Source organism: Ovis canadensis, chromosome 13 (genome assembly GCF_042477335.2).
Source record: "Ovis canadensis isolate MfBH-ARS-UI-01 breed Bighorn chromosome 13, ARS-UI_OviCan_v2, whole genome shotgun sequence".
Lineage (NCBI taxonomy): Eukaryota > Metazoa > Chordata > Mammalia > Artiodactyla > Bovidae > Ovis > Ovis canadensis.
Genome location: NC_091257.1, coordinates 46,020,482 through 46,032,865, shown reverse-complemented (window position 1 = coordinate 46,032,865; position 12,384 = coordinate 46,020,482). Strand labels below are relative to the sequence as shown.

Here is a 12,384-nt window from a genome sequence, read left to right as displayed (position 1 = left end):
ACATTCTTATACTCCAGAAGGAAACCCTGTATCCATTAGCAGTCACTCCCCATTGCTCCTTACCCCCCACCCCCAGCAATATTCTTGTGTAAAGTCTCTACATTAATACTTGGCAAGATCACTTCTAGACACATATGCAGGTTTACTGAAAATTCTAGAAGGCTTCTTTATGTTGTGCTTCTTTACTACATCTGACATTTCTGGGAAAATGTTCAAATTTGTGAAATATATAATTTGTTACTTCTCTCTCTCTTTTTTTTTTTTTCAATTTTAGGACACTGATATAGCTCCCTTTGTGGCCTCATCACATCGTGTCTTCATAAAATTTCACGCGGAGTATGCGGCCCGACCATCAGCACTCCGGTTAACCTGGGCCAGCTAGCCCAGTGAGGCCGGGTCTGCCCAGCACCTTGGATTTTCTGCAGGGGCTGGACCCTCCGGCCTCAAGCTGGACAGGATACCTGACCCTCTGCCTGTGCCACTGAGAATAATCTGAACTTTTATGTGTTTCATCAAAGCACACGTGGAATCAACATTTGCACTTATTTTTTGAATGTAGAACATAGCTTCTTTAATCTGGTATTTTGATCTGAAAATTTCTAGAATCCCTTAAAGGGTTGGACATGATTATGGCCTGTGTGCTGTACATTTTCAGAAGTTAATTAAATAGAAGTATGGTTTTCTCTGTGAATGTCAAACTGGGGATGATAAACATTACTGAAATCTCAACAGTAGTGCTGCATGTTCTTTTTAACTCACTGAAATTTGTCTTTCATGGTAGGTCTGTGTAAAACTTCAAGTTGAATAGTTCTATTTTGACAAAGTGTAGCCTCATTCAGGATAGGAACTCCAGAGCCAAGTTGCCTGAATTTTAGCCTTTCCAGCAACTTCCTTAACTCTCCAGCCCAGTTTCCCTATGTGCCACGGTTGTCTATTTGGAGTTTAACTACACGAGATGTGAAGTTATACCTAGTTAGGCATGCTTTGATCAAGTATTCTGCTATTTTAAATCCAGAGACATTAGGTTAAAAATACAAAGTTAAGTCTTATGAAGAACATGGGACCAAATGAATGAAAGACATTATCAAATGTGTTACTTCATCTTACTCTGCTACTCAAATGCCAGGGGAATGATACCTGCACAGACTACAGAGCCCCCTAAATGAGACAGTCTCACCTTAGCTCTATCATGGGTGGATACATCAACTTTGTGGATGACTCTATTGGAAAGAATGGTGAATATGATGAAGAGACCATCAAACTCAAGTTCTTGACAAAGCTGGAACAATGGACTGAAACTCTCGAGACGAAATTTGATGGGAATAGATACAAGGTTTAGCTTTCTTATCTAAAAATGAATCACAGAGATACAGAATTTGGAGAGAGTTGAACAATAACCTATGAAATAGTAGTTTTACCTGGAAGGAAGATTAGCATATGCAGCTGTCAAACAGTAAGAGATGATCAGATTGGTGATTGCATCATTAGAGGCACGACGTCTACAAAAGTCATTTTTAAAGAGGCATGTGAGCATATTCAGAAAGTGCATCTACCAAGCAAAGACAGAATAGTCAATCTTAGTATGTAATTTTTAAATGAAAAACAGGAAATAAGAATGTTTTCTCCAATTCTGTAGGCTGTAAATGGAATACAACAACAACAACATAAAGTGAATGGGCTTGAAGAGTGGATGAGGGCCAGTCTTACTTGGAAGTAAATGGAGCTCAGGAGTCAGGGGAGCCAGGCTTCCACCCACCATGTGATCTTTTCTCCTCTTCTTGTCTGTCTCCCTAAAGAGCTGGACCTTAGTGGGAAGAACTAAGCATCTGCCTTTTGGTCTTCAAGGTTAAGTTAGCCGTCACTGGACAAAGTCACGCTCATCTGACCTTCAGGGAACTGCCTGGGATAAGTCAGCCAGAGGCCACCACAGGCCTGGGATCTCCTGGCACTTTAAGCACCTGTGAAGAAAACCCCAGGGATGGATGGGCCAATGTTAGTTTGGGGCTGGGTGATGCCTGGGTTACTCCTCTACTTGTTATCATCTCCTAAATTTCAACTCTATTTTATTAGTCAATGGAATTTGTTAAAAATCCACCACATTCTCTTCAAGGGAATAGTAACATAGTTAATTTTATTAAGAAAAAGGAGAACTCACATCAGTAGCATTTGCTTTATGCCAGGCATCCTTCTCTCATCACTCATGGAAATCTAAGAGCAATCACCTCCATTTTACAGTTGAGGAAAACGAGGTAGGAATAAGTTTGTAAAACTTCAGTGATGGAATGGTGATTTCAACCTCAGCAACCACCCAAGAAAGTGCCTCCCATCCAGCCAGAAGGATTAAGTGTGAACGTATTAAGTATGGCAGCCTGACTGTCTTCATAGATCTAGTGACATTATTTAAAAATATGGCCTGAAAAGTTTTTGATGCAATTGCTGTTATTGTAGTGAAAATGTAGAGATTGTACTGAGTCAAAGATAGTGTTAAAGGAAGAAAATGTTTTATTTATTGAGACTTCAAATCACTCCATGGCTACAATTTAATGGGAAAGTTATTGGAAGAAACATGGTATGATAATTTTTGGATATTAATGAGAAATTGGCTTTTCAAATTTTAATTTCATACCTTTATATGTTTCTTTGTAAGTAGTTTATTATAAACACAGTTTAGAGACTACAAAAGGCATTTAAAATTATTTATTTATTTATTTTTGGCTGTTCTGGGTCTTCGTTGCTCTGTGGACTTTTCTCTAATTGAGGTGGGCGGGGGCTACTCTTTAGCTGCACCATGCGGGCTTCTCACTGTGGCGGCTTCTCTTGTTGCGGGGTGCAGGCTCTGTTACAGCGCAGGCTCAATGGCTGCGGCACACGGCCTTCGTTGCTCTGAGACATGCATAATCTTCCCAGACCAGGGATTGAACCCTTGACTCCTGCATTGGCAGGCAGATTCTTTACCACTGAGCCACCAAGGAAGCCCCCACAAAAGGCATTTTCAAAATGAATGATTTATATAGTAATTTACTTGAATTTTACCCATTGTTTTGTAGTCCGGGGTGCTGATACCGAGCAGGAACCTGTGGGGCTTCTGGGCCTTTCTGTGTGTCAGGTGTTTCTTGATTACAGAAAATAGGTTTCAATCAGCCTCCATGACCTTCCCCATGCTCCAAGGAGCAGGTTCAAATAGTTGCTAATCAGGGAAGAGAGGGATGTGGAGACTGTCTCTCTGCCAAGAGACAGTCAAGGAAGTGTCAAGGAACAATAGTGTAGCCCTGGTCCACCAGGTGGGAGAAATCAGCGGTAAGCTGCCCACAAGCACGTGAACCCCAGACTGCTTGGAACCTGAAGGTTGATGACGCTGACTCCCCTCCACCTCACCACCAGCCAATCAGGAGAATGTCCAGGAGCAGATCACACCCTTGACTCCCCTCCACCTCACCACCAGCCAATCAGGAGAATGTCCAGGAGCAGATCACACCCTCTTTGAACAATTCCCATTCCTCACTACACCCTGTAGGTTGGGACAGTTGGATTTTTTTTAAATTACTGAATTTATTTGAATTGGAGGATAATTACTTTACAATATTGTGGTGGGTTTTGCCATACATTGACATGAATCAGCCATGGGTGCACATGTGGGACACAGTGTTGAGGGCATTAGCCTGCTCTTCTCCCTTCTGCCTGGCAAAACAGTAAAGCTTTTCTACTTCACCCAAAACTCTGTCTTCAAGAATTAATTTGGTGTTGGGGTACAGAGGCCGGATTCAGCTTCAGTACCTTGGGGAACCAGGCATCCCCCTTGATTGTCCTTGACTGACCCACTCTGGGAGCTCACAGGCAGGGGTAGAACCTTCCCTCCAAAAGAGAATGAAGCATAGACTGTGTAAGCGTGGTGCACTTGGCAGTGACTCTGCCGGGGCATTTCAGCTCTGATAAATGCTTTTCCTTGCAGGAATAGCAACCTAATTTGCAGGGCCCCTGGTTCAAAAAGTGTTAAACATCTCAAGCTGGTGACATCAGAACAAGAAACTAACTGTGGAGCCTATTTAAGCCTGGAGTTTTCTGACACTGTACAGTTTGCATATCCAGGAAGCCGATCCTGTTTCCATGTTATAAAAATCTGGAACTTAGAGACACATTTCATTAAGAGTTGTACTGGTGAAAAGTGCAAAGAATGGAAGAAGGTTATAAGGGAGTGAAAACAGATTTCTGGAAAATTGGAAGTGAATGCAAACATGGGGAAGCAGCCTTGTGAAGACCATCTTCTAACCTATGAAGAAATTTAACAAATAGCCCAGGAAAATTAATGATGACCGAAGAGGGAAACAAATACACATCAACAACAGAGGAGGAAGTAGAGCACACCAGCTAGTTAGGAAAATCAGCTCAGGTTTCATGCTGCAATACGAAAGGAAAACCAGGAGTCAGCAGACAGAGGAAAAGTTACAGCAGCCAGAGTGGGAATGAACTAGATAAACTAACAAAAAATGGGACATGAGGAAACAATTTAGTAAACAGAAGAAAGGTTTAAAAATTGCTGTCCTCAGAGATACTTGAGAAGAGTGTGCATTCATGAAACAAAAGCAGGGCACTATTAAACAAGGAGGGCTTAAGAAGCATATTTCATTAATAGTCAAAACAACTTTAAAAATTTTAATAGCTTAAAAAAATTAATATCTTTGCAAGATAAAACAGATAAAATCTTCCAGAACGTCAGTTAAAAAGCTTGTGTGTGTGTGTGTGTGTAGAGGGGAGTGTTAAATATATGAGGGGGGAAAAAAAACCCAGCTACTGAAAACTGGCCCAGGAAGCTGCCATATGAAAAGATTTCCAAGAGTGATGTATCATAGAAAATGGTAGGAAATTTCAAAAGAATTAACTGAAAACAATTTCCAGAGAGGAAGAGAGAAATGAATCATCCTCTGAAAACAACCCAATGAGCACTGAACAGATTAAACAAAAAAAGAGCTTCCATCAGAGAGATTATGGTGATGAATAATAAAAAGATCACAAATGCTTCTCAAGGGAAAAAAATAGTTTCCTGCAAAGATTTAAGGAGACGTTTCTGGGCATCAACATTGAAAGCAGAAGTCACTGGAACTATGCCATTGAGATTTAAGAGAAACTGATTTTGAACCTAGAATTCCATGAGGGGCATGGGCAGAAAAAGGACATTTAAAAACATGCAACTACTTAACATTTGTGCCTCTTTTACATCTTTTTAGAGAAGGTTACTTGAGAATAGTTACTCAGCAAGGTGACTAGGAGAAATGTCTGTTTAAACGCAGGAACCAAGTTTAAAAAGTTACAATCTCTCAGCTAGAAGGACAAAGAATCAGTCCAAGTTACAGCAGTGTATTAGTAGGTTCCTAAAGTCTTCAGAAGAATCCACTGTATTTCAAACAGTGGAGAGTAATGAAAAGCTTAAGGTTATAAGAAGAAAAAAAACAAATTCTAGTTTAAAAAACCCCACAAAATTGTTCGAGGAAATCATCATTCAACAGAAAGCAAACTAAGCTATGACATAGCATAAGAACACAGGGGTCACGTATTTATCATATGTCTATTCCCTGTCCTGTGACTCAAGGCTCCAAGATGCGACCTGGAGGCCAGGGACACACAGACCATCAGACAATTCTTGCTTTCTGGAGCTCAAAATGTACCGGGAGGTACAAGTGTGGGGAAAGGATTCAGGGTAGCAACTTCCAGTAAGTTAAAGAAGTAGCACATTGAGAGAATATTGACTTGTCACTTGTCCCTGAGCCAGCCTGAACCCCGGCCCAAACTTTCCTAATTCCGCCCACAGCACTCTGGCTTCCATCTACACATTGAGCCTGCGCACGCGTCGGCTTCTTTCGGATCGGAAGCCTAATCTGGGGGGCGGGGCACTAACCACGGGTGGGGCGGAGTCTCCAGGCCGGACAGCATACATGATTGGCTATCCGCAGGGCACGCATTCTTTTATGGGCGGAGCCTCGCCCTGAGCCACTTCTAGTAAGCAGTTCTCCTAATTAGGGAAGGGCCGGGCGCGGGCGGGGCCTGGAGTTGCTAGCGGTCCGATGTGCGCCTGCGCGGAGTGCCGGGACAGGGCGTGTTCCTCGTCTGGGTGCTCGTTTTCCACCGACCGAGCGCATCTCTCGCTGGCCACCCGAGTGAACCCTGCAGAAGTCTGTAGTTTCTGTTTGTTAGGTGCAGCCCTCCGCAGTGAGTGTGTGTGTGGTTGCAGTTGTGTTTGCTTCTCTGTCCGCGGCGGGAGTAGTGCTGGACCCTCCCCACTTCTCTGTCCCTCGCTCCCCACCCCCATCCTCGTTCCCAGACCCTGCCCGCCGCTGCCCACTTCCCAAGACCTGGGGAAAACTGGAGAGTGCCAGCCAGGGGCTCCCTCATTTCTCTCCCTGCACGCTTCTGGCCGTCGCCCACGTGCTTTGTTGTTTGGTACAGGTCATGTCCAAGTCTCTGAAAAAGTTGGTGGAAGAGAGCCGGGAGAAGAACCAGCCGGAAGTGGACATGAGTGACCGGGGTATCTCTAACATGCTGGACGTCAACGGCCTGTGTAAGTTCTCCGGAGGGCCTTCCTCTAGGAGAGGGTGGGTTTATCAGTTTTAACAAGTAACTGTTGGTGGCAGTGCGAGACATTCAGATGGTTTCCACCCCAGCTGATGCTTGTAAAGGGCACTTGTCTAGGGCTTAGCTCAGAAAGCTTGCAATCAGATTTGTTCTCTCAGCTGGAAGACGGGCACGAGAGCCAGGTTAAGAATCACACGGACTTGTAGCTGCTGGATCTCATCATTTGTCCATGCTGATTGATGGTTTTGGGGTGGATTTTCCACAGTTTACTAAATAGCCACTTGGTGTTTTTTTTTTTTTTTAATAATTTTTGTTGGAGCATAGCTGATTTATAATGTGCTGGTTTCTGTGTACAGCAAAGTGATTCAGTTATACAGATACGTACACCCACCCTTTTTTAGATTCTGTTCCCATATAAGTCATTATAGAGTACTAAATAGAGTTCTCTGTGCTATACAGTAGGTCCTTATTAGTTGTCTTATACATAGTAGTGAGTATATGTCAAACCCAGTTTCCCAGTTTTCCTCCCCTTCCCCCTTGGGGACATTTTCTACATCTGTGACTCCATTTTGTAAATAGGTTCATTTGTATCTTGTTTTTTTGTTTTTTAGATTTCCCATAAGACTTCACTCAGTGTCTATCAATGGTTCACCACAAATCACATTATTTCATTCTCTTTCATGGCAGAGTAGTATTCCATTGTATATATGTATCACATCTTTATCCATTCATTTGTCAATGGACATTAAGGTTGCTTCCATGTCCTGGCTATTATACACAGTGCTGAACATTGTATCCTTTTGAAACATGTTTTTCTCCAGTTATAAGCCCAGGAGCGGGATTGCTGGATCACATGGTAGCTCAATTTTTAGCTTTTTTGCAAGGACCCTCCATACTGTTCTCTGTAGAGCCTCTGTCAATTTACATTCCCACTAGCAGTGTAGGCGGGTTCCCTTTTCTCTACACCCTCTCCAGCATTTATTGTTTGTTTGTAGACATTTTGATGCTGGCCATTCTGATCAGCGTGAGGCGATACCTCATTGTAGTTTTGGTTTGCAATTCTCTAATAATTAGTGATATTGGGCATCTTTTCATGTCACTTGGTTTTTTAATGGGAAATTATTTCTGGATCATTTTCCATTCTTTTTTTCCACATGAAAGTTACATGATAAGTAAGTTAAACATTTCTTGACTCATTATCTTGTTCCGTTTTTTTTCTTCTGACTTCGTTCAGGCTTTTGTTTCTTCTTCCTGTCCTATTGTGCTGTCTTCCTTACGTTCCCTCTTACCTCCACTTTCGCTGCCCTTGTACTGCCCTTAAGTTTTTATTTTGTATTGGAGTATAGCCGATTAATAATGTTGTGATAGTTTCAGGTGGACAGCGAAGGAACTCAGTGATACATTTACATGTATCCATTCTCCCCCCAATTCCCCTCCCATCCAGGCTGCCACATAACATTGAGCAGAGTTCCCTGTGCTACACAGAAGGTCCTTTTTGGTTACCCATTTTAAATATAGCAGAGTATACAGGCCAATCTCAGACTCCCTAACTATCTCTTTCCCCATCCTTCCCCCTAACTGCCCCTGTACTTTAAACACTGTGTTGCTTTCAGTGTTGTTTTCCTGTTACAGGCATCTTATTGCAACTCTCTCCTTTAAACCAGGGATTGCAATCTCAGATGCCTTCAGGTTTGTGCCTTGGACAGAGATCAGGGTTGGTGTCATTGATATATCTCTATAGAAGGCCAGGGAATGGAAAACTGTATGTGATTTGCATTCAATAGTCCTTCGGAAGACACCTGCCAGGAAGGTTAGCATCTCAGCCTCCTGTAATGTGTTGACTTCTCAGTGGTGGTGGCTTCTTGGTGGCAGCAACAGAGCAGCAGTCTCAGGTACTGAACTGATTGATGGTTGGGAACATCGATGTTTCCCCTCACTGGCCCTGCCCTGCAGGGTCACAGCGGTCATTGGGCACACGGCAGCGTCAGAAAAAGATGCTGAGGCGCAAGCAGGAGGCCTGGCTCAGCTGTGCCCTTGGCCCCACAGCTCTCTGCTCCTCAGGATGTGTCTCTCATGGGCTTGAAAAAAGGTTGCTCTCACCAGAGGAACTTTGTACTCCTCAGCTTTGAAGAGGGCTCTTTATGTTATATTTGTAAGTCAGGAGAGTGGTGGAGCTATTCCAGTTCAGTTGTTTTATCTCTTTGAAGCCTTGGCTTGTATTGAAGAAGAAAAGATAGCCACTTGCTTCCTGAAAAAGCTGCTTCCGGTGTAATATTAGGTGCTGAAAAGCAAGGTCATTCTTAACATTTTCCCGGAGAAGTCACTTCAGGAAGAGCAAGAGTGCTTCTTGGGGAGTTGAGTGGCAGTGAGTTTGGACACTTCGCCTCCATCCTCTGGAGTGGGCTAGACCTAAGAAGTGACTGCTTTCTGCAAAAAACTCCCTGACTTCTGAAGTCTGGAGGGTCCCAGGATGCCTTCAGGACCCCACCCTCCACTGGGGCTCAGTGGTCAGTATTGTACAGAATGTTTATTCCATGTACTTTAATATCTTAGATATTAAAATATTTGGCATGATCACGTTAGCTGTACTATAAGGATTCCTGTAGTCTTTTGCTTATAAAATTTTGACTGTAATCATGAGGTTTTACTTATTATTTTTTTGAATTTATTTTGTCCGTTCAGTTTGTGTGACCTTACTTCACCGACCAGGGATTAAACCCAGGCACAGCTGTGAAAATGCCAGGTCCTAACCGCTGAACTGTGGGGGAGGTCCCCAAGGTTTTATGTGCTAGTTACAAGATTGAACCCAGGGAACAGCTTATTTCCATGGACAGAGAATGGTTATTGTATCTCAAGCTTTCCCTTCATCATCTTTTTTAGTTATTATTTTTATTTATTTGTTTTTGCCATACTGTGTGGCATACGGAATCTTAGTTTATGAACAGATCCATGCCCCTGCAGTGGAAGTGCAGAGTCTTAGCCGCTAGACCACCAGGGAAGTCCTGTCTTTGTTATCTTTACTTTTAGTTTCTCTAAGAGCAGGAATTAAGCTTTGAATCTAAGAGTGGCTGTTGTGTACTTATTCTAAGCATAGGAAATCGGCTTTGTTGCTGCTTAGAAAGTTGCCTTATAAACGCAGCACTTTCCTTGCACCAAGGCAGTAAGTTGCCTTTCAAAGATGCAACTTTGGAGTTGAGGTACCAAAAGCTTTCTGATAAGAAAACTTCCTAGGCTGGAGACAGACATCAGCCAGGTTTTAGAGTTTTCTGTCAGTCCAGCTGGTTTCTGGGGATGGTCAGATCTGACCCTGAGAGGCAGACATGGTCCAGTGCTTACAAGTGGGGCCTTGGAGCCGAATAGACTGGGTTCAGATTGTCCATCTTATTACCGTGTTAGAGAAACGACTTAACCTTTCTGAGCCTCGAGTGCCTCCTCATTAGATGGAAACATAAGTGCAGGTGGCACTGGTGGTAAAGAGTCTACCTGCCAGAGCAGGAGATGTAAGAGCTAAGGGTTCGATCCCTAGGTCAGAAGACCGCCTGGAGGAGGGCATGGCAGCCACTCCAGTATTCTCGCCTGGGGAATCCCCATGGACAGAGGAGCCTGGGGGGCTACAGTTCATAGGGTCGCAAAGAGTCGCACACGACTGAAGGGACTTAGCACAGTATAGCCCAAGTACCCACTTGGCACTGGTTTAGACCTGCGTGCATGGCTTCATGTCAAGTGCTTAGCACCGAGCCCAGTACTGAGTACACAGTGACTATTAACTATTCATACGAATGTCCAGAGAGAGTGTGTAAGCCTCAGATATAACCAGTCCCAGCACAGTTGATGGTCTGAACCAAGAATAGCCCGGTTAGGTAGACAAGGTAAGACATCTGTGTGTGTTGTGTGTTGATGTTTTCTGTGCAGCTTAATGGAATCCGGTGTGTTTTAGCCCTTTGGGTGGGGTTTTCAGGGATTTCCATATACTGTTTCTCTGAAATGATCCCTCATTTTCCTTCTTTTATTTTTTAAACCTTTTATTTTTATGGCCACACCACACAGCATGTGGGATCTTAGTTGCCTGACCAGGGATTGAACCTTCAACCCCTGCAGCGGAAGTACGGAGTCTTAACTACCAGGGGAGTCCCTCATTTTATTTCTTTTCCTTTTTTATTCTGCATGGTATGTAATCACACACGTTCTCCTTAAAGCTTCCAGGAGGAATGGTATAATTTTGTACTTTTTATTAAAGAGATTTCATGAGGAAACTCTCTCCCATGCAGCAACTCTTCACCTGGATGATAAAGTTACTCTTGAAGGGCTCTGTAATCAGTTTCCTGGAAGTCTCAGGAGCCAGACAGACTGTTTTTCATTTCTTTTAAGACTTTTGTGACTTTTTAATCTCTTCACATTTGTTGCATTCTGGGTGTCAGACTTTTATCAGGTTTTTTTTTTTTCTCCACCCCAGCTAGGACTTAAATATCTCTCAGATAAATTTTAAAAGAAAAAATTCAACCACCTGTGAGGGAATTGTTTTTCTAAAGGAGTCTACAAAAGAATCAACAGATGTAATCCTGGCTTGGTTATCTGGAGGAGTTGTTAACCCAGGAATGTGGTACCTGTTGGGGATTTTCATCGTGATAGGACTATTTAACATTTATTTATTTTTTACTTTTACATTTTGTCTGAGACATTGGCATACAGGATCTTAGTTCCCTGACTTGGGATTGAACCTCTGCCCCCAGCCGTGGAAGCATGCAGTCCTAACCACTGCACTACCGGGGAATTCTTAGTATTTAAAAATGTGTTTTATCTATGATGGTGTAAAAACTGCAAAACAGCATCTCTTTAGTTTCTGAGATTCTCGGTGGTGGCCTCGCCCAGCTAGTCTTGCTGTCACAAATCCTGGGAAAGGTGAAGTGGGCCCACAGAGCGTGACAAGTCAGCAGCGAAATAGGTGACCACACATGGCAAGTGCAGGGCCACAGACACTGAAGGAGTCGCTGAGGGGGCAGCAGGGCATTTCACAGGATTTTGATTGTGATGGGCTTGGGTCTGTTGAGCATAAGAGGTAGATATCAAAACCATTGGCAGGTTTTCAGTTAATAATTAAAATATTATTTGCCATCCAGGATTGAGTGTATTTTTTTTCATGATGGACAGTATGTATATCGAGTCTCTCTGGGACTTTCTTCCTTACTGATGCTCTAAATTATTCAGTGATGAATTAATACATGCTCTTCTGAGAAAACTATAGGCTGTTTAATAGATCAGAAGTAGATTGTCACCGTAAGAAACCATAACGTCCACTGCTTTGCGTTTTTGCTGCTGCTGCTAAGTCGCTTCAGTCATGTCCGATTCTTAGCGACCCCATGGACTGCAGCCAACCAGGCTCCTCCATCCATGGGATTTTCCAGGCAAGAGTACTGGAGTGGGGTGCTATTGATTGTGAAAACCAGTGCTAGAACTGACAAGAATAGTACTTGAAAACCAGACCCCATCTCTCCCTTCCCTAAATGTACATGAGCCTGGTTTAAAGAAAACCTAGTCTAAATATAATAAGATCCACTATCATAGAGCAGAAGCTAGAGATGATATTTTTACATTGCATAAAGGTCTGTTGCTTCTTGGAATAACAAGTCTGCACAGGTTGGTTGGTTTGTTTCGGCCAAAGAGCATAAAAATGTTGCAAGAGCAGTCCATGTAGAGCACGTGCGTGGCCAGTAGGGGGCAGTGCCGAGCCTCTGCATTTTGCTCCAGGTCCCTCAGAAGACTAAATACGGCCTCTCCTGCCCCAGTGTCCCCTGCCACCTGGGCACTCGCTTCCTCCCTCCT

At 43.3% G+C, this 12,384-nt stretch overlaps 2 protein-coding genes across 5 annotated transcripts in view; both read left to right on the top strand.

Moving 5' to 3' along the window:
• CUBN (cubilin) overlaps window positions 1–729 on the top strand; it is a 273,943-nt gene extending 273,214 nt beyond the window's left edge. Inside the window, exon 67 of the mRNA XM_069547580.1 lies at window positions 275–729. Coding sequence (XP_069403681.1) covers window positions 275–382 — 108 coding nt within the window. The 3' untranslated portion in view covers window positions 383–729. The remainder of the gene's footprint in view (window positions 1–274) is intronic.
• Window positions 730–5,955: 5,226 nt separating this feature from the next.
• RSU1 (Ras suppressor protein 1) overlaps window positions 5,956–12,384 on the top strand; it is a 208,348-nt gene continuing 201,919 nt past the window's right edge. The window contains exons 1-2 of one of the 4 annotated variants that reach the window (XM_069547578.1): window positions 5,956–6,201; window positions 6,439–6,550. In XM_069547578.1, the coding sequence (XP_069403679.1) occupies window positions 6,442–6,550 (109 nt within the window). In that variant the 5' untranslated portion in view covers window positions 5,956–6,201; window positions 6,439–6,441. Of the gene's footprint in view, window positions 6,202–6,438; window positions 6,551–8,616; window positions 9,072–12,384 lie in introns of those variants that run through there. The other 3 variants (XM_069547577.1, XM_070289260.1, XM_069547579.1) reach the window with 3 other exon arrangements.